At 39.0% G+C, this 21,073-nt stretch overlaps 5 protein-coding genes across 7 annotated transcripts; 2 read left to right on the top strand and 3 right to left on the bottom strand.

Annotated features, from left to right (window-relative positions):
• Positions 1–21: 21 nt before the first annotated feature.
• On the bottom strand, positions 22–2,450 carry LOC134631376 (ras-related protein Rab-8B-like). Its single transcript, XM_063479634.1, has 8 exons — positions 2,220–2,450; positions 1,617–1,677; positions 1,455–1,515; positions 1,282–1,359; positions 1,043–1,132; positions 864–929; positions 720–770; positions 22–624 (listed from the first exon to the last, which is right to left on the bottom strand). The coding sequence occupies exons 1-8, from the start codon at positions 2,341–2,343 to the stop codon at positions 532–534; spliced, it is 624 nt and encodes a 207-aa protein (XP_063335704.1). The 5' UTR covers positions 2,344–2,450; the 3' UTR covers positions 22–531.
• An 881-nt stretch (positions 2,451–3,331) lies between these two features.
• Positions 3,332–5,648, top strand: rps27l (ribosomal protein S27 like). Its single transcript, XM_063479633.1, has 4 exons — positions 3,332–3,425; positions 3,876–3,984; positions 4,797–4,907; positions 5,461–5,648. The coding sequence occupies exons 1-4, from the start codon at positions 3,420–3,422 to the stop codon at positions 5,487–5,489; spliced, it is 255 nt and encodes an 84-aa protein (XP_063335703.1). The 5' UTR covers positions 3,332–3,419; the 3' UTR covers positions 5,490–5,648.
• A 32-nt stretch (positions 5,649–5,680) lies between these two features.
• Positions 5,681–8,607, bottom strand: dnaja (DnaJ heat shock protein family (Hsp40) member A). Its single transcript, XM_063479630.1, has 8 exons — positions 8,502–8,607; positions 8,032–8,173; positions 7,457–7,631; positions 7,244–7,348; positions 6,929–7,156; positions 6,602–6,832; positions 6,382–6,482; positions 5,681–6,276 (listed from the first exon to the last, which is right to left on the bottom strand). The coding sequence occupies exons 2-8, from the start codon at positions 8,161–8,163 to the stop codon at positions 6,061–6,063; spliced, it is 1,188 nt and encodes a 395-aa protein (XP_063335700.1). The 5' UTR covers positions 8,164–8,173; positions 8,502–8,607; the 3' UTR covers positions 5,681–6,060.
• Positions 8,608–9,350: 743 nt separating this feature from the next.
• On the top strand, positions 9,351–14,647 carry acsbg1 (acyl-CoA synthetase bubblegum family member 1). The gene is made up of 14 exons (XM_063479619.1): positions 9,351–9,412; positions 10,041–10,108; positions 10,194–10,462; positions 10,569–10,657; positions 10,810–10,930; positions 11,016–11,096; positions 11,186–11,335; positions 11,497–11,673; positions 11,945–12,126; positions 12,243–12,476; positions 12,598–12,815; positions 12,986–13,125; positions 13,287–13,533; positions 13,701–14,647. The coding sequence occupies exons 1-14, from the start codon at positions 9,378–9,380 to the stop codon at positions 13,775–13,777; spliced, it is 2,088 nt and encodes a 695-aa protein (XP_063335689.1). The 5' UTR covers positions 9,351–9,377; the 3' UTR covers positions 13,778–14,647.
• Positions 14,648–14,764: 117 nt separating this feature from the next.
• On the bottom strand, positions 14,765–20,904 carry idh3a (isocitrate dehydrogenase (NAD(+)) 3 catalytic subunit alpha). Of its 3 annotated transcripts, none has more exons than XM_063479620.1 (11): positions 20,390–20,503; positions 19,849–19,911; positions 19,636–19,719; positions 19,337–19,451; positions 18,856–19,043; positions 17,062–17,195; positions 16,874–16,976; positions 16,698–16,762; positions 15,834–15,918; positions 15,563–15,715; positions 14,765–15,471 (listed from the first exon to the last, which is right to left on the bottom strand). In XM_063479620.1, exons 1-11 carry the CDS (start codon positions 20,480–20,482, stop codon positions 15,388–15,390), a joined length of 1,167 nt encoding a protein of 388 aa, XP_063335690.1. In that variant the 5' UTR covers positions 20,483–20,503; the 3' UTR covers positions 14,765–15,387. The 3 variants fall into 3 exon arrangements, with proteins under 3 accessions (XP_063335690.1, XP_063335691.1, XP_063335692.1); XM_063479621.1 differs by lacking the exon at positions 20,390–20,503 and adding an exon at positions 20,782–20,904 and having other exon boundaries at positions 14,767–15,471; XM_063479622.1 differs by lacking the exons at positions 14,765–15,471; positions 15,563–15,715 and adding an exon at positions 16,500–16,575 and having other exon boundaries at positions 20,390–20,686.
• Between the last annotated feature and the right edge of the window lie 169 nt (positions 20,905–21,073).

The raw sequence follows: 21,073 nt of genomic DNA, 5'->3' as shown, positions 1-21,073 counted from the left end.
TTAAATAGGCACACATGTACAATTAGAAATGATGGCATTAACACTGGATACCACAATCTTAATATATATGAATTCACACAGACAATTACAACCAATTCTGAAACTCCATATGATTATCTTACAGCATCGTCATAGTAAATGTAACAATAGGTAGTGCGTATAAAATGATGCTACGTTGTATGAAATACTCTGTTTTTCTTCATTTACCATTTATGAGACCAATATTTGTAACAGATATTTTTAAGAGATCCTACAGACATGTCCACAGTCAGCAGGCACTGCAGGGTGAGCTACAAACCACTGCTGATATTCATGCATCAGTCTTTTTGCATGAACACATGTAAAGCCTCGTTCCTCATTGATCCTCGTCTGGTCAGCAGATCAGGGTAGCATCTCAGCCTCCCCTGAACCTGTAAGTCCAGCTGGCAATAAGGCCCCATGATTATATGACCACGGCCGCCTCCGCAGCGAGGAAGGCCAAAAGGCGGAAACCCTCCAAAACACCAATGTCACGCCACATACGTGAGCACCTTAGAGGAGCGAGCACTTGAAGAATTTAATTCTCTTCGACTTTTTCTCTGTGATCTTGACCGGTTTGCCTGATCCTCCAGCACTGTTGTCAGTCTACAAGAAAAGAGTTGACGGTGAAGAAATGTAAATACGGACTGTGACACAAAGTAGGGGATAGCAACTAATTAATGAAACCTTCTTCAACTTACCGACTTTGAGCTCAGATTATGCAGTATGTCTCTTCCCATGGTATAAAAAGCCTTGTGTGACATAAAAGACAAAAAGAAATATTACACATACATATACTGTGTGTAAGTCATGCTTTATGGTAAAGGGTAAAACATCCAGCTTACCTCTTCAACATTCAAGCCAGACTTTGCACTGGTTTCCAAGAATTTAACTCCATAATCAATGGCCAGCTAGGTGAAATAAAAACATAGATTTATATTTATGCCAAACGCTGAAAATTGGAATAACTTCAACTGAATTAGCTTGATGCTTGCTTTTTGGTAACGACTAGCTTCAGACTCACTTTTTCACCTCTGTCTTTAGACACCTGTCTCCTGTCAGTCATATCGCATTTGTTGCCCAGGATCATCTTCTCCACATCAGATGAGGCATGCTGGCAGAATTAAATAAGACTCATTATTTATGGTTATTTAAAGTATGATACTATGAGTATTAAAAACAACTATAATTTACTTATAAATAACAATCACAGAATTTAAATTACAAAAAAATACTAATAATATAACTAAATTTGGAACTCACTTCTTCAATATTTCTAATCCAGTTTTTTATGTTCTCAAAGGACTTCTCATTGCAGATGTCATAGACCAGCATAATACCCTGGGAAGGAAAATAATAATAATAACAATTTATGAACCCCGACGTGTAAGGGTAAGGTAGATATATAGCAACATAGTGAGAAATAAAAAGCTAACCATTGCTCCTCTATAGTATGCTGTAGTGATGGTGCGAAACCTCTCCTGGCCCGCAGTATCCCTAATTACACATCAAATCAACAATACAGGGAGCAGGTTAAAGTGCAGGTCAGTCAGACTTTCCCATAAAAAAGGGAAAAAGCTCAGTCAAATTACACATACCATATCTGAAGTTTGACTCTCTTTCCATCCAGCTCTATTGTCCTGATTTTGAAGTCTATTCCTGTATTAAAGCAAGTAAGAGCCACGTAAGTTTAATTAGTTACCTTACACCATCCAATTTGTCACATGCCTCACATACACAGGAAACCAGGCATTTCTGCAATTAATGGTAAAATGTGATCTCGTGTCACGTTTTAGAGGAACATATTTTGAGGAATAAGCAGAAATAGCTGCAGTGTAAATTTGCAGCGCCTATCAGGTTTATAACATAATTATCACAATACTGTTTTCAGCATAAAAGCTACAGTGTAGCAGAAGTCAAAAGTCTTGACTGTGGCTTTGATTTCATTCTGTATTTAACCCTGCTAGGGCATACGAGTCTTCAAGGACAGAATAGCATTATTCATTAGTCTCACACTCCCATTGTCTGGTTCATATGCAGTTATTTCCCTTTTAGGTCGTTTGTCCTTCTCCTTAATTTCAGGAAAAAATTCACTAGCTTCTATTACTGACAGATCAATGCAGTAAAACGCTGGACTATGTGGATGCCGGCATTCATTTTATTAGATTTATCCTTGGGGGGCGTCAGCAGAATATACTCACCTATTGTAGATATGAAGGTGGTATTGAAGGAGTCCTCGCTGAATCTGAACAGCAGACATGTCTTGCCGACTCCGCTGTCTCCGATAAGCAAGAGTTTAAAGAGATAATCGTACGTTTTCGCCATTGAAATAAACTTCAGACTTCTGCGTTTCGATATTTTAAGGCCGCAATGAAGCTGGGATCCCCCGTCTGGAAACCCCTCAGCTGTCTGTTGCAGACCCGGGCAGACTAGCGACAGCCCGGTGCCGAGAAATGTGACGTCAGTTCCCGCTTGGCATTGTGGGGCTTTGTAGTTTAAAGGGACGATGAGATTTTAACTATCACTTCTGGACACAGACTTCCAGTTTTGGGAATGCTCCTAATGCCCCTGGTACTTCTCTGATTTCTTGTGCTCCTTCTTCCTGATATTGCTGTCCGCTGGGCTTACATATCACAACTGAGGTGAACTGATGGCCTCTACATGCATGATTCCCACCATGAAGCACAGAGGAAGAGGTGCGATGCTGTGGGGGTGCTTTGCAGGTGACACTGTTGGGTATTTATTCAAAACTGAAGGCACACTGAACTGACATGGTTACCACAGCGTCCAGCAGTGACATGCTATCCCATCCGGTTTGCATTTAGTTGGACCATCATTTATTTTTCAACAGGACAATGACCCCAAACACGCTCAGTTGACTACCTCATAAACCTCATGAAGCTCATCGAGAGAATGCAGACAGTATGCAAAGGCTATTTTGAACAATCTAAAATACAAAAATATGTTATGAATTATTTCACACTTTTTGTTCACTACATAAATGTTCAATACATTCATAGTTTTGATGCCTTCAGTGAGAATCTACAATCTTCATAAATAGTCATGAAAATAAATTTAAAAAAATTAAATGGGAAGGTGTGCCCAAACCTTTGACTGGCAGTGTATATATATATATATTTTTTTAAGTGATAACCCTAATACGAAGATATTATAAATATTTACTATACTAAAATATTCTATATTTTGGGGGGAGATAATATATATATATAGTATATTTGGAAACCTTAAATCAAGTTTTACCTTTTTCTATTTTTTATTTTATTTTGCTATATGCTCTTCACTATTTTCAGCACACTGATTTCGAGTCATTCCCCGCTGCTCTCTCTGAGATGCTATCTGTTTAATCAGCACACGTATGCGCAGAGATTTGCACAGCGAAAATGCCTGTAAGTTACAATGTTTGCTTTTTTTCAACATGGTAGGCCCATACGTGCATTTCAGAGACGATGTCCTACCCTGTTTACACCGTGAAGCCTCGCAGTTGTGTTATTGACATTGTTGCAGCAGCAACACATGGAGTGGGGGTTAGCTAGCTAACGATAGCTGACGACGGGTGGCGACTACTTGCTGAAACACCGTGGTATGAAACTAGTAGTTGTGTGATGTAGCTTAAAACGTAGTCATGTCGGACCAAAAAGTAGTCATCGCCTGCAAACTTTCACGACTGCATTTTTTGCGTTTAACGAATCAACTCTAGTACACAAGAACAACTGTGTTGCTTATTTAAGATGTAAATGCAATAGTTAATGTTTAAAAGAAGGTTTACCAAAGTGAGCTTAAAAAGTTAAAACACGGTTTATCCCACTTATTTGACTGGACCTTTCCCTTCATTTCAGTTGGCCAGAGACCTTCTCCACCCGTCACTTGACCATGAGAGACGACAACATAAAAAGAAAAGACTTGTTCAGAGTCCTAACTCCTACTTTATGGACGTGAAATGCCCAGGTATACAATAAAGTTTATACTATATGGTCACCAGATGTCCCTCTTTATGTGGGTCTTAACAGCATTTTATTATTTCCTTTGATCCTACATATGGACATAGTGTCTCACATTTTGATTGGATCTAGTTTTCAAAAGGCAGTTCTATAAAGATAGCTATTTCGGTAAAGCAACTGGGAAGAAAAGTAGCACACTCCTGCAGGTTTATATGCTACAGTCTTTTGCTGCCTACTACGGCCATGGTAGAAAATTGCAAGTCACCAAAAAACACAAGCTAAGCAGATTTTTGTGAAATTGGCAGAGATAAAAGGAAAGGCTCAGAAACCTCTAAAAACCCAGTGAAACTGGTGACTGACGACTCTCAGTATTTGTTTTTTGTTTTTGACTATAGCTCAAAATGTCATGAGCCAGTTGATGATTCATTTGCACTGGAAGGCAATTGATAACTATGCAGAGCAGCAACTGAAATAATAGTTTTAAAGGTTATTGGGGTAAGAAGGAGAACACTTGTGATTAAAAAGATTAAGTAATTTTATTCTAGATGTATATACTTAAAAAGGGAGTTGGGAAGCTCACATAAAATCTGCTTTACAGTTAGCAATGTGTCCCACACAAATACAGTATTTAATTGGATCTAGTTTAGTTCAAAATACACATGTACTCCAAATCCTCATAGAAGAGTAATAAGTTATGCAGCTGCTGTGATTTTAAGCCATTTCTTATTCACATGTTCCATGGCTGTCTTTTAATCACGTTTTACATATATGGCAATCACAGAAATGTAACAGTAAATATTTAACACCATTTCTTTGCAGGCTGCTACAAGATCACCACTGTGTTCAGTCATGCACAGACTGTGGTACTTTGTGTGGGATGCTCAACAGTGCTGTGCCAGCCCAAAGGAGGAAAGGCCAGACTAACAGAGGGTAAAACATCCAGAACATTTTGTACCAATAGAGATGTAAATACTTGATCGTAAGTGTATGGGCACCATTATACCTGCTGTGTGGCACCTGGCAAAACGTACTGTACAACAAAGCCACCATTTCTACCAGTGGCGCTTTTTGTAATCTGGAATATTGTCATCACCCCTGCAGCCGGGTTGAAGACTAGTGCACAATTGTGGTGGTTTTTACTGCTGTTTTAATAACAGTAAAGGAGCTCAGATTCAGAGATATTGCAACAATTTGAAAAACATGATTATGGGAAAAAAAGAACCTTTGAAAGAAGACAAGTCTTATATGTCATGCTTTTCTGGTTTCCATATCAGCTCTGATGTGGAGGTATTATCAGGTAGTTATACTGTGGGCTCAGTATACTGCAGCAGATACCTGCTGTCACGGTAAGCATAATTAGATGCAACAGTAATGCATTACCACTGCTGTGCAATGCAACCAGTGGCAGGTATACTGGGGCCTTTGAACTGCGCATAAATGAGATGTGAAAACAGATCAAGTAATTATGTTTTTTGTTCCACAGGTTGCTCTTTTAGGAGGAAGCAACATTAGATGGACATTGGAAACTTAATGTCTGACTTTAAGCAGTGCCTTTTTTATAAATCTTCCCATTGGTTAAATGGTGTCCAATGACTAGTTATCATACAAATTTTAACTTGTAGACAAAAAATTACTGGCAGAATTTAATACTCAAATCTCAGTAAATAAAGACAGCAATAAAAAAAAGTTTAAGCATTCTGGGTATTTATTGTACAAAAAAAGCATTTGACTTGAATTTCACCTTCACAGAAAGCATACAAGTCATCATTTAGGTTCATATGAAGACATTTGTGCTGTAAATTTCAGAAAACACACAAAATACACAATTAAATAGAACATAACATGCACAAAACAAACAAATAAACCACTGACAACTTTAGGTGCACCCTACTCCACTTGCATATTTGTGTCCCGAGTTTAATTAAAAAAAAAAAAAAAAAAAAAAAAGGATTGGCAACAGTTTTAAATGTGATGTCACAAATTTACAGTGTATTACTTAATGAAAGGGACCAAAGGCATGGGTTAAACGTTTCCTTTTACAAAACAAAACCCACATGCTCTACATATAAGACTTTGACTACAATCACTGTGTCTGACATTGGATGCCACCTCTGGGATTGTCATCGTCTTCCTCATAAGCTTCACCACTGTAGTGTTTCTGTTGTGACTGCAAATCGGCCTCGCTTAGTTCTACCTCCTCCATGTCATCTGTGACCATCACATCCTCTCTGGGCGGAAGAAGTCTTTCCAGCTGGAACATCAGATGTTCTGGGAGCCAGTTTTTCTCTGGGAACTCCACCTGCAGGATTAAATGAATTCAAGTCAGCTGAAAACGTTTTCCCACCCTGTGGCTTCAGTTTAAATCCAGAATTGTGTTACACTGTTGAAATGATGTTCAACTTACCTGAAACTGAATAATAAGCTGTCCCCTTTCATAAGGTTCTTTGTAAAGTGGCATGCCCTCATTCATAACACATTTGACGTCATTGTGCTTAATGACTTCACCTATTGATTTGAAGAAAGAAAAAAATAATAATTAAAAAAAAAAAAAAAATTATTACCATTGTTCACAATCGGTCACCAGAAAAGCCAGCACTCAAGGCCAGCTGAATTCAAACACTTACCTGGTTGTGAGCTGATAACAAGTGTTCTGTTGTCTAGAGTCTGAATGGTCTTCCGGAATCCACACAGTGCCTCGACAAGTTTGATGTTCATCCTCATTATTAGGTTATTGTGCTCTCTCTGGAAAACTGGGTGATCCTTCTGATCTAACACAATGATGACATCCCCAGGTTCCAGGCCAGGCTCCTGGTCACCTTCTCCGTGAAATGTAATTTTCTGACCGTCTTTCATACCTGCACAAGAGACGCATCATTAGCTAAACTTGCTTTTGAAAACAACAAGAAAAGCATTTTTATAATACAAATGTCTCAGATAGGTGAGGGCTTTACCTTTGTCAATATGAACTTCAAGGATTTTCTTCTTGCGTTCTACTTTCTGGCCATTGCAGTTCTTGCAGCGATCCTTTGAGTTAAATTTCTCGCCCTGTCCCTGGCAGTCTGGACACATGCTTTGGATCTGCTGAATCATGCCTGGTCCCACCTGCTGCACCCTGACTTGCACTCCTCTTCCTTTGCAGTTTGTGCACTTCTCCAAAGTACCCTTCTTGCCACCATAGCCTATGATGAGAAGGAAAAAAGGAATTAAATATTCTGTATTACTCCAAACACTGGTATTTTTGTTTCTCCAATTAAGTTGGTACTCACCTTCACATTTCTCACAAATGACATTCTTCTGGAGTCCGAGCTTTCTTGTTGAACCATTGTACATCTCCTCTAGTGAGACACTAAGCTGATGAACCACATTCTTCCCTAAAGGACAAATAAATAAAAAAAAGCACAACATTCATGTTAAAAAATGCCAGGAATACACATCACTTCAAACTGCATCTAGCTTGAAAACTCAATGAGCCACCTCACCTTTTCTCTCCCTCTGCATTCGTCCTCCACCTCCAAAGAACATATTGAAAATATCCATCGGAGAACCTCCGCCACCCATCCCTCCTTCTTTGATGGCTTGTTCCCCTCCTTGGTCATACAAGTCTCTCTTCTTTGGATCTGACAGCACCTCATATGCTTGAGAGATGTGCTTGAACTGCAGATATAAAACAAATAATTGAATTACTTTTAAAAGCCAGAATGAGTGACTCCACTAAAGCTATAACTTGAGTTTGTGTAGATTTTCAGTCATCCAGGACATAGTTTTTTTGCTTCGATCCTTTATTAGGCTTACTTAACGTACGACTTGTGTGATGAATAAAATAGAATACAACAACAGCACATTTAATTTTAAACATTACTTTCGCACAGTAGCAAAAAACATCAAGTCAGTTCAAGCATGCAGGTCTTCCTGTAGCCACACACAGTCAGCTGCGCATAGATCATTCCAGAAAGTTCCCACTCGTCTTTAAAGTAGCCGGTTTAAAATTAGAAGCGGCTTTAACAGTAGCACGTAAACGGCTGAATTGCTACAATAAAACACGTTTAAAACTCACCTTCTCTCCTTCGTTTGGATTCTTGTCAGGATGATATTTCAAGGCAAGTTTTCGGTAGGCTTTTTTGATTTCATCCTGTGAAGCATTGGGTTTGACACCCAGAAGATCGTAGTAGCCGGTTTCGTGAACCATGGTGACTGTCCTAAAGAGAAAATAACACACACCAGGAACACGTTACACATAAGGTTACAGCTTGAAACACACTGACAGCTAATATTAAACAAATAGCAAACCTCATGCTAGCTGCAAAACAGGGGCTAACCTCTGTTTTATCTCGTTAAACCCAGCGTTAACGGACTGCTAAATTTCCGTATGCCTCACACGTTACGGGAAAGCTATACAACCGGCATTAAAAGACACGTGCATGTCGCCCATATTCGCCTTAGCTACAGTCAACCTTAAATGAAACTGCTGGTATTTCTTCGTGAGAATGATAATTATTATTTTAAATTGAACTCTTTATGCCTTACTTTCCAAATCCTGCCTTCCCAAGCTTTGAGTCGCCTTTGCTGTGAGAGTGCGGAGGGAAAGTGGGAGGTACTTATAGCCGCTTTGCAGTGCAGAACTTTCTGGAGAGCTTCGAGAAGCGGGACCGGATGTTTCGTTGGCGGAGAGAGAGTCTAGAAAGGACCCGAGTAGGGGGACGAGGGTGGGGTGGAGGTTACTAGATCTCCTTCTTATATAGTGTGACCTACTTTTTCGAATGGTTACATAGATGTCTCTATGAGGCCAGTGGGGCAAGGGCTTTCGCAGAAAAAAAGGAACAAATATAGCATGTATGATCTCTAATAAGATACAGCCTGCTTTGTAAATGTCATCTAACCTTCTCTAGAATATTCTTTAATCACACCCAAACGTCTGGCAAAACAGAAACAATACTCCGTCCCATATAATTGCAATATTTGTTATGTAAGCTACAAATGTGTATACTTGTTGTTTATTATTGACAGATTTATTGCAGATTAGGTGCTCCTAAATTCCACATTTTATTACATTTTTAGGAGTGCTAAAGCCTGTTTCGCCCTGTAACTCATGTGCATTAAGCTTGATTAAAATTAAATGCAGAGTGGTGTGATTAAGTTTTTAACATCTCATTGTGTGAATTGGGAAAGGCTGTTTTACATGTGAAAAGCGAAGGTGATTTGAATTCGGGACATGTTCTTGAGCAACTGATTCCAATGCACTACCCACATGGTCTTTCCTGTTTGTTTCACAACCTTTAGCGAGTTGGGAAGGCTTGCTGAACTGCAAGTTTGTTTGGTGTTTTTTTGTTTTCTTAATCCAGTATATTCCCATAAATCACGTTCGTCCAAGTTTTGAAAGCAGCATTTTTGAGCAAGTTCAGAATGGAAAAGAAGGTCGATCATCAACTTGAGGATAGGTAAGCAACTTAAGATGAACTGTTTTTTGGTTTCTTTCACCTGCCTTCACCTTTTTTCTAACAGTTTAACTGTGGGATAGTTTCTAATACTTTCACCAGCATGCATGCACAGTGCATAAATGTGGTGATGGTTTAACCACTTAGTCACTTCTGCCAGAGTTATTGAATGAATGTTCCTCATATTATAATATAGTTTTGCACCCAACCTTGGCACTCAGTCCACAAGTCCCAATTCCTCAAAAAGATTTTACTCATGTGTGTTTTTATTATGGTGATCAAGGATGTGCTGTTCTAGAATCATCCAGATGTGTTAATTTGATTTGATTTTGATTATTTTTGTCCTTTGAATACATTGTCAACTCAATCGGGAGAGAAATGTGATCAATGTTTGGATCAGTCTTTATATTGATTTGCAATGGCTCCTCCCCATCTACCATGACAACAATATTGACAAGTGGGAGCAGACAGTTGTTGTTGTTTTTTTTGACAAACAAAGCAAGGGGCTTTTCCTGTGGCAAAGCCCCGACATTGTGTTGGGTCAACAAAGCTAAAATGAAACCCCTGCCAGAATTTGAGGTGGAGTGCGTGCGAGTGTGCTTGTAGCTCGTATTTCCTCTGTGTGTTTTAGTGTGATGTCGCCAGCTCAGAAGACTACGGAACACACGCAGACAGATAGTGAAGAGCTCACATTTATAGGTGAGTTATGAGCACTGAATAAGAAGACTTTTAGTGCCCAGTGATTGCATTTGCATTTCAGATTTGATTTTTTTCCTTATCGCAGGACAAATAGATGTAAGTCAGGCATTTTCCAGCACACCTCTTGCTCCAGCCCATTCTCTTTGGACCACTGATGCTAGAGGTTCAGTCAAGCTGAGAATAGAAGAAGGATGTGCAGAGGAACCCAACACAGTTCACCAGTTGTTTATAGCCTCAGTTGAAAAATATGGAAACAAGCATGCACTTGCCAGCAAGAAGAACAACAAATGGGAAAAGATAACTTTCCTAGAGTATTACCAGTTGTGCCGGAGAACAGCCAAGAGCTTTCTAAAGGTATATTAAACAAAAGAACTATTTACATTTTAGGTACGTGCTAGACTACACTGTCAATGATCAGACTTTTACAAAGAAAAGTCCAAAACTTTGTTAATGTGTGCAGCTGGGTTTAGAGCGATTCCATGGAGTGGGAATACTAGGATTCAATTCAGCAGAATGGTTATTCTCTGCAGTCGGTGCAATCATGGCAGGGTGAGAAGCGCGCATTACACATCAACAACTGGACCTGGATTAAGCACTAATCGAACTCAGCCAATTACTGCACATAAATACCATATAGGTGTATTTCTCCTGTTGCAGTGAGACATTCAATAACTTCTTTGTTTCTCCTACATCTGTAACAGAGGTATAATGACAGGAATTTATGCCACAAACTCACCGGACGCATGCCATTATGTGGCTAGTGACTCTAAAGCCAACATTATTGTGGTAGAAAATCAGAAGCAACTGGAGAAGATATTGCAGGTACTATACAATGATATGCACATGCAGTGGGTTTGATTCCACAGCGAAAACATCTGTGGAAAATTTTTCTCCCTTGCTATTACAGATATGTGACAGACTACCCAATTTAAAAGCCATAGTGCAGTACAGTGGACAGGTTCAGCAGAAGATCTCAAATCTCTACTCTGTAAGTCTTCAGGACAGCACATAAAATGATACAGACCACTATGACTGTTGAGCCTGTGTTCCAAATGGTATATTTCTGCTTTTGGGTAGTGGGAGGAGTTCATGGAGCTGGGTCTGGATGTTTCTGAAAAACAATTGGATGACATTATCAGCAGTCAGAGAGCTAACCAATGCTGTGTCCTGATCTACACATCTGGCACCACAGGCAAGCCGAAAGGAGTCATGCTCAGTCATGACAATGTAAGCTTTCATGTGGCTATCAATGTGTGCTTGTATGCCTAATGTGTCTATTAACAAATCTTGTTATTGTAATGCAAAAACATACCTCAGAAAAAATACCTCAGAAATTTGTTGTTGTTTGTGGTAAAACAAACAATTTTCTGCACTGAATGAATTTACAGATCACATGGACGGCCATTCATGCCAGCAGGGCTGGAGAAATGCAGCCAGCCGACACTAAACAGGAGTCACTAGTGAGTTACCTGCCTCTCAGCCACATTGCTGCTCAGATCTATGATCTCTGGACAGGCATCCACTGGGGTGAGCTGGTATACTTTGCACAGCCAGATGCCTTAAAGGTAAGTAGTTAAAAATATTTGATCATGTGATTCTAATATGTGTCACAAGAATATGCATTTCGATAACAATCAGTACTACAAGATGTTTAACATGAAAATAGGTGCACTTTCATGGCTCAGATAAAAAAAAAATAGTAATTGTGGAGGTAATAATTTGAATAAGATATTGTAAAAATGCAGTATTGTGCAGACTGAATTCCCACACCCACAATGATGTCCCTCCCCCCCCCCCCCTTCATTCTTTTTCACATTTTGCACATTTGCTCTGTAGGGAAGCTTGATAACTACACTTCGGGAGGCTCGCCCAACATCCCACATGGGTGTCCCTCGGGTATGGGAGAAAATGATGGAGAAGATAAAACAGGAGATTAGTCAGTGTGGATATTTGAAAAAGAAACTGGTTACATGGGCAATGTCAGTCAGCCAGGAAACAAATCAAAAGTGTACGCATGAGTGAGTAGAGTTTTGATTCTCAATAATTATTTATAAAATGTGCATATACGTGTAAATAGATGAATTTTCCCAGAAGAGATGATTTCATTCAAAAGTTTCATTTGCAATTTTATTAGGGATGATGAAAAACCGTTCCTTTTTTACGTGGCTGACAGCCTTGTGCTGCAGAAGCTTCGGAATGAGCTGGGCCTGTCTTGCTGTCAGAAGTTCTTTTCAGGAGCAGCACCGATCAGTAGTGAAACAGTACAGTTTTTCCTGGGTCTGAACATCCGCTTGTATGAAGCCTATGGCATGAGCGAGAGCACAGGACCTCACTTCATGTCAGGTCCAAAAGCTTATAAACTGCCAAGGTAAAAAAAAATGTTTTTTCCAAAATCAACAATTGTAAAAAATACTTGTGATGTTTGTGGTCCTTATGTTTTGAATTATTATAAAGTCTAAAACACAGAGAACTCCTTTTTTGACCTATAGCTGTGGAAAAGTGGTGCCTGGCTGTCGATACAAATTGGCCAATGTAGACTGTGAAGGGACAGGAGAAATTTGCTTTTGGGGACGCAACATTTTCATGGGTTTCCTCAACATGGAAGACAAAACAAGAGAAGCTTTGGATGAAGATGGATGGCTGCATTCTGGGGACTTGGGGAAGGTTGATGAAGAGGGTTTCTTGTACATCACAGGAAGGATAAAAGGTAGCATAATCTCATCAAACAAAACTATTGTGAGAGTGTAACTGGACATTTTAGGTCACTGACTCACACTGTGGAAAGAGCATGGTGTTCTGGGCAAAAATAAGACTTCTTTCTCTGTGAAGTGAGTCACAAACATCTGAAATGTCAGGTTGTCTACTCCTTGCATTTAGAGTTGATCATCACAGCTGGAGGAGAGAATGTTCCACCTGTTCCCATAGAAGAAGCAGTAAAGAAGGAGCTACCCATCATCAGCAACGCCATGCTGATTGGAGACAAAAAGAAGTTTTTGTCCATGCTTTTAACCTTAAAGGTAATCTGCTGTAATTGTTCTAATTTTTCCAGCAACAAAGCATGAATAATGACAAAAGAACTGTTAAATGCCTTTCTCACTTACAGGTATGACAATTATCAATTTAAACCTATAGTCATAATTTCTGTGTGTATGATCTTGGGATTTATCCCTTTTTTCAGTGTTGTAGCAATACCGAAACCATGGAGCCAACAGAGGAACTCAGTATGGAAGCTGTGGAGTTTTGCAGACAGCTGGGCAGCCAAGCAACCACAATGTCTGACATAACTGGTGGAAAAGACAAAGAAGTGTACCAGGCAATTCAAAAGGGGATTGACAGAGTCAACTCTGCAGCCACCTCCAACGCCCAACGCATACAAAAATGGACCATTCTGAGAAAGGACTTCTCTGTTTCTGGAGGAGAGCTGGGTAAATTCAGCAGAACACTGTTAAAAAAAGACTAATACTATGCAATAAAGGTTTATGCTGGTATACCGTAATATCAAGACCATGTAACACAATACAGGTGCAAGTTGTATCGAATCAGTTGCACATTGCAGAGAATCTATAAATGATTTACTATTTTCTTGTTCTAGGTCCTACAATGAAGCTTCGCCGTCCAGTTGTCTTAGAGATGTACCACAAAGTTATAGAGAGCCTTTATCAAGGATAAAGTCACTTTCTACTGTGTAACTGTTAGTATGAAATCATGTGTCATTTTCCTTCATCTCATCCCCTGTGAACACGCATAAAATGTAATTACAGTACGGCACAAAAGTCTTGAGCCAACCCTCATTTCTTTTTATTTTGGTTCCAATGAGTCAGACTTTCTTGTAATTTTTTGAAGTGTTCTTGAGTGGTCAGATTACATAAGAACTGCGCTGAAAATTTGTGGTTACAGGTGTTATGGTATGATGAATCTAAATTTGACACTTGTGGTTCAAATCATCACTATGTACAATGAAGGTCAGGAGAGAGGTGCAACAGTGAGTGTCTGCAGCCATCTGAAAAACACGATAGAGGCTCTGTCATGTTTTGGGGCTGCATTTCAGCCATTGGTGTTGGAGGATCTTTCCAAAATTGATGGAAATATGAATGCAGAAGTGTACTATTGGAGTCTGATTCATAATCTAAGAGCATCTGGAAAGTATTTGGCAATGGCTTCATTTTTCAGCATGACAATGATCCAATGTAGTAAAAACATTCCTAGACAGAAAAAACAAAATACAAAAAACACTTTTCAATTGGGTTCGGTCCTAACCGTTCTTGAAGCAGCGTGGGATCATCTTGACACAGAATGAAACAAAGAGATCAAATCTAAGGAGATTTGAGATATCCTTCAAGAAGCCTGGAGAAATATTCCTGAAGACTATTTAAATAAATTACAAGAACACTTGCCTAAGAAAGTTGTGGCCATACCAATTTGAACTGTACAAACTGCTTTTGCCTTATATCCTTTATTTACATGTAAGTTTGCACATTTTGATAAATAATTGAACCTATTTCCCATTTCACTGCATACTATAAAGAAATGAGGGGTGGCTCAAAACTATTGTATCTATTCTGCAGAATGAAAAAAAGAGAACCACACATAGTGTTTAAATGATATTTTATTTAATAAGTTTAAAGTTACACCATTTTAATGCAACTTTTACCTTGACAACACTGATTTTGACTTGTTTAAAATGATACCAATCATCTTGCCTGACAGGAAAATTGGTGGAAGTGCTTTATAACATTGATGAGAAAGACATGCTTCTACCCAGAAATCAGTTATAACAGCTATCAGAGTCATTTGAATAACACTGAATAAAAATTATGGCATTTCTGATGTCAGTGTAATACCAATTTTACAATAATTACATAAGCAAACAGTAAGTTTTCAAAAAACATTTAGTGAAAAAAATCTCTAATGTGTTTACAGATGGATTATCTAAGCAACTAAATGTGAAGCAGAGTTTGACTTCTTAGCATATGATTTGTTTGTCAAGTGGAATTTGTGGCCGTGTCTTCAAATACCATTGTCAAATACATTAAACACATTTCACCAATAAATAGATAATATTCACCACTGATACACAGGAAAATCACGTATGCATATTCCATATACACAAACCACGGTTAACACAGTTGTTTGGATTGTGCAGAGAGAAAATTAAAACATTCAGGATCTCAAACTCTTGAGTAGTTTTTTCTTTTTTGGTTGAAATGTGCGGATACAGCATGATATGATCAAGTGGCCAAAACCCTAACAATTAACAGACATATCTCATTAATGTCCTTTTAGTCCATATCCTTCATTCTCTGACATATTGCTTCTGTGAATTCTGAGCACTTTGAGTTCCCTCCCAGGTCTTTAGTCAGAACCTTTAAGATGAATAACATAAGCATTATAAATTAGTAAACAGGTGTACAACATATAACCCAAACTGCAATTCTTCAGAAAAGAAGTAATTACCTTTCTGTCTCGAATTGTGTCAAAACAGGCAGTTTCAATCTTCTTAGCATGCCCATGAAGACCCATGTGCCGCAGCATCATGACTGCACTGAGCAGCAGGGCGGTGGGGTTAGCCAAGTCTTTTCCTGCTATATCTGGAGCAGTTCCATGAACCTGATTTTACAGAAGAAGTTGATATTTTTTAAAGAACAACAAGCACAAATAGACTGGATTTTCTGTGCAACTTGTATGTTGATCATGTATCTGAAACTTTACAAAAATGACCCCATACCGACTCAAATATGGCCACACCATTTGCACCAATGTTTCCACTAGGAGTCACTCCAAGACCTCCAATTAATCCGGCACAAAGATCACTGTAATGGTAAACACATTGGGTTACCTTTAGACTTCATAAAACATATACTGGATTTAACATAAATTCATAACATGAATGAGCAATCACATTTTTAATATTGTGTCAATATTTTTGTTGCTTTGTTACAACTCCAGACAAGTGTGCTGTCGCCCATGTGTGTTTCAGCTCTCTGTTTTGTATGCTAACTAGTGGGTGCAGGGGTATTCTTGTTCACAATGAGTACCTCCATGGATTGCCCTTGCTCCACCTAACCACTGTTGATAGAGGATGGACAAGTGTCCGATCTTATGCACTACCAAGCTGCATCACGAATCATCACAGCTGTTTAAAGGGATATCCAATTTTCATTCAAGCAGGCTGTGACTTAGAGTAACTCTTCATTGTTTTGTTTGATGTTTGCTACAAGAATACGGTTTACTACATTTACTATGCTGCCTCTGTAACCTACTTTTGACCATTGGAAAGACCAGTTAGGAGTCAGTTTAACACAGTTAGGTTGTAAGTTTTTTGTTAGAGACACTAGGTTTAGAGGTGCTACTACTACTGTATTTTTGGTATGAAAACATAGGATTTAATTACACTTTTTTCTTCATTTAGAACAGTCAGGATCCACCTCCTCAGCACTCTCCTGTTCATTCTGTTACCTTCCTTTTTCCTAGTGAGCCACAGTTGAAAAATGTCGTCTTTGATTGATAAAGTGCAAAAGAAAAGACTCATAATTTGTCTTGTTCTTATGAGTATTTTAACATAAGAGATTTACTGGTGACAGTTGTGTACCTTAAGATATCTCCATACAAATTTGGCATCACTAGTACATCAAACTGTGTGGGATCCTGCACCATCTGTAAGTTTGGATGAATACGGAATTTAAAACAAAAATACAGCAAAGCATTCTTTTATAGCCATCTAAAACATATTCGGACTAATTTACCACAAAAGCTATTGGGACATACATTAAGGCACACGGTATCCAAGTACATCTCAGTGAATTTCACATCTTTGTACTTTTCAGCGGCCTCTCTACATTTTCGTAGGAAAAGTCCATCTGACATGCGCCTAAATGAAAAAAAGAGAAGCAAAAATGTAGTTTCAAGCAGCTTCACAATGACAAATGAATTAACTTGTGCTAAAATATACTTACATGATATTCGCCTTATGAACAGCTGTAACACTGGCTCTCTGATTGTTTCTTGCATATTCAAAAGCGTACTCTGCAATGCGTTTGCTGGCTTGTTCGGTAATGAGCTTAATACTCTGTACAACGCCATCAACAATCTGAAATAGAAAGAATGAACAGTGAACACGACTACAGTGCTGTGCAAATGTCTTGAGCCACCCTCCATTACTTGGAGATAATTTATCCACATTTCAGGAGTGGGACCACACCTCATATATGAACCGCCTGCACTGCAAGCTGTTTGTTATTGTTTTCGTGCCCTATCCTGCCTCCTGTTTCCAAATTAACTCACCTCTCATTAGTACACGGGGATCTAACTGGCCTGGGACCCACCGCCAATCCCTTCTGAGGCCTTCCCCAGTCTCAATTCATGCTTACGCCATCTGCTGTTATCTTAAAGAAATGCTGTCAAACCTAAATGAAGATGTGGTCCTTGCTAGGTAATTTATATTTTACTTCAGATGTTTAAAGTAGTCTTGACCAGTAGTTCTCTAAGTTTTCTGAAGGTCTTTCAAAGTGTACCTTTGGACTGAAAATAAGTGAAAAAGCAGCCAATGTTCAGTCTTTGTCCCTCACCATTTTCAGAGGAGTGTTTTGTTGTCTTTAAACTTTGTTAAGAAGCAGGAGTACCCAGAGAGAGCCCACACATGAAATTAGTGAAGTTAGGTTAAGTGGTGATTCTAAATTGCCCTTAGGTATGAATTTGATTGCGAATGCTTGTCTGTCCCTTTGTGTTTGCCCTGTGACACACTTGGGACCCATCCAGAGTATATATCACCTCTCGGCCTATGACAGCCGGGATAGCCTCCAGCCCACCTGTGACCCTGAGACAAGTTAAATATGAGCACAAAAGTAACCCATGGAGTGTTTTCCCTGGAAATGTAAAGTATAAATAACTGCTTAACACTTTAGTTTAACAGCAACTAATGTACCAGTAACTAAACCTTGTAACTCATGAGTAGCTGCACAATACTGTCAAATAATAAAACTGAACAATATTTTCTACCTGGGGTGACGTTGCTGGGCTCGAGTTTTTTAACCACTTGCTTAAGGCCTTTTTTTTTCCATGTTTGGACTGGCATCATAACTGCGGGCTATTAACAGGTAATTTCAGTCATTTCTCTTTCTGTCATATGGAGTGTAACTAGCAAGCAATGTTCAGTTGAGACATTTGTTTACTTTTGGCTTGCAAAAGTTACCATTTCCTCATTTGTATTCAGGTTGTACTCAAGTGGTGAAATGTGTTTGTTGCTTCCAACGTTGGTGGAAACAATTTTCAGAAATGTTGGTTTTTTTAAGAAGCTCTGTTTTTTTCTGTAGTAAATTATGATCAGAGGCCGAGACTGATGCTTTCTCTAATGTGCCCAAGTGTGTCTCGCAGATGCCCACACCAGGGATGTTATACAAGTGTCACTGCTTTAGCAATGATATCATGATATAACATTTTTACTTGATGTAAAGATTTTATACCGGTATGATTGCAAATGATATGATATGGGAAAAATCTACTCTAACACACCGCCAATGCAGTAAATGTATACTGGATAGGAAAAAACAAACAGTGGAACACTACTGGTCATGGACTGGCCTCTTCAGAGCCTGGACCTCAACATTTCTGAAGCAGTGTAGGATCATCTCAACCAACATCCAAAGAAAAGGTTTGAATGTTCTTCCAGAAGCCTAGAGAACTATTCCTGAAAATTGTTTAAAGAAATTACAAGAAAGCTTGTCAAAACGTAATGTTAATAAAGGTCTTACAAGATGTTCAATTCCACTGTATTCTCCCTCGGTGTTCTCCCTGATTGTGACCAGGTTCACATCAGTGTAGGGGGTCTGGTAGCCCTCAATGGACACGCAGGGCCGCACATTAGCATAGAGGTCGAAGGTTTTCCTCAACAACAGGTTCATGGAGGGATGGCCAGCAGCTATTGGTGTCTTCAAAGGGCCTTTAGAGTGTTAAAGAATTCAAAAATATTTCATGTCAAACCAAAAGAATATATCTAAAAACCTGGTGATTGGTTTGGAAGTTTTTCTCTCTTAAGCATGCCAAATTTAATTAATGCCCCTAATAAAATTTCATTTCCAAGCTGCTGATGTGGGAACACATGAGGGTGAAGTTCCTGGAATAAAGAGATTAGTACATATTCCCAATATACACACCATTATCTAGAACTGTCTTACTGTTTAACTTTGCCTTAAAAAAAACAACCCACATATATAGATAAATCAATCAGGTTACCTTTCAGGCCAATTTTGTTTTTGTCCATTGATTCTTTGGCATCTGGTGGTATCATCCACTTTCCACCAGGTCCCTGAATGGCTGTAACATTTCTCTCTTCCCACCGAATAGGTGCCTATATCAAAATCACATTCAATTCATTGTTCATTCAACTTTGTTAGCTACAATTATACTAATTATATTTCTATTGTTATATGATTTATGTGGTATCAGTGCTCAAGCATTATATTATTCTCTGATAAAATCTGAAAAATAAATATGCATGTTAATGATTTTTTAAACTGTTTTTCAGTACTAACTTTAGCTGCTTCAAATATCTTCATGACAGCATTGGAGATCTCTGGACCAATCCCATCACCGGGGATTAAAGTGACAGTCTGAATCTGTGAGGCAGGACAAACACACAAGTTTTATTGCACACTGATGAGGTAGTTCAAATTTAATATAACCTCGAAGTTACAGAAAAAACCTTCACACAAAAAAAGTGTAGTTTTACAAGGAAAAATAAATACCCCCCGGATGAAAGTCCTGGATTGTGGAGTCTCATTCTTCAAAGCCCCAACTACCTGTGACAACTGAGAAAAAAACAAAACACAAATCGATTTCTTTCCTCCCAACACTATTCTGCTGTTTATTTATGGAAATAAGAAAAAGCACTGAATACATGTCTGTGTATAGTGTGAGGTGAACTGAACAGATGTCTTGAGTAATGATAATGACCAAATTTGTGCACTGCTGTGTTTACCAGTACAACATATTTGACTGGTATAGCTGTTCTGCAAGTTTGTATTGGTTTTGCAAACGATTACATTGTCAGTGTAATCTGAATATGTAAAACAATGCAACTGCATGAAGCTCCTATGTGAGCAGGGAGAGAGACAGGAAAACAGGCAGACAGCAAACAGCCGAAGGCAACCGTGACTTTGAAAAGATTGCAAAACAGAGTTCCTATTCCAGATGTGGTCACATCAGAAGCGAGAGGAACTGCCTGCGAGCTCTTATTCCAGTGCAGCAAGGATATACAGTATTTAAAGTTAGGTACACTTAACTTACTTCCTGTGGTTTGAGTTTATCCTTGCCATTGATCGATAAACCCAACTTTGTTAGTAGATTAAGAATCTGTAGATGATAGACATGTGTTTCCATAACGCAACCTTAACAAAGACATGTTCAACTAGAGCAACGAAGCCATAAATTGCTTCTACATTGCATTACAGGAGACTAAACATACACTTGGCTAAATAGCTGCTAGCTAAACGTGTCGGGTTGCTATAGCAACTACGGGCATATAGCCTGTGCGTTAGCGGTCAGCTAAGTAGTTAGCAGTGGATGTTCTGCCTCTGGTATGCTGTCAGCGGGACAAACAATAAGTGTTCGCTGATGAACTGAAACAAAATTGATCTAGTGCAACTATGACACATTTCCATAAGTTTCAACGTACATACCGCTGACCTCCACGCCTTCCCTGCCATTCTGAACGAACCAAGGTCGACACAGCAGCTGTAGCAGCTGTCGAGCTTCTTCTTCTTGTTATTTTTGTTGGCGGTATTTTACATCCCCCGAAACGGTGCATTACTGCCACCAACTGGTATGGAGTGTGGACAACCTCGAATCCTATATATATGTAGGATTCGATATATATCTCCAAAAAGTTGATTCTGTTCATCTGGACTTCTTAGATGTCACTTGGATGAGTGACGAAACGTTTCTCCCACAAAACGCTACGTCCAGATGAAC

The sequence above is a fragment of the Pelmatolapia mariae genome, linkage group LG7 (genome assembly GCF_036321145.2).
Source record: "Pelmatolapia mariae isolate MD_Pm_ZW linkage group LG7, Pm_UMD_F_2, whole genome shotgun sequence".
NCBI classification, from domain to species: domain Eukaryota; kingdom Metazoa; phylum Chordata; class Actinopteri; order Cichliformes; family Cichlidae; genus Pelmatolapia; species Pelmatolapia mariae.
The sequence above is the reverse complement of the archived record's forward strand: the minus strand, read 5'-3'. Positions and strand labels throughout refer to the sequence as shown.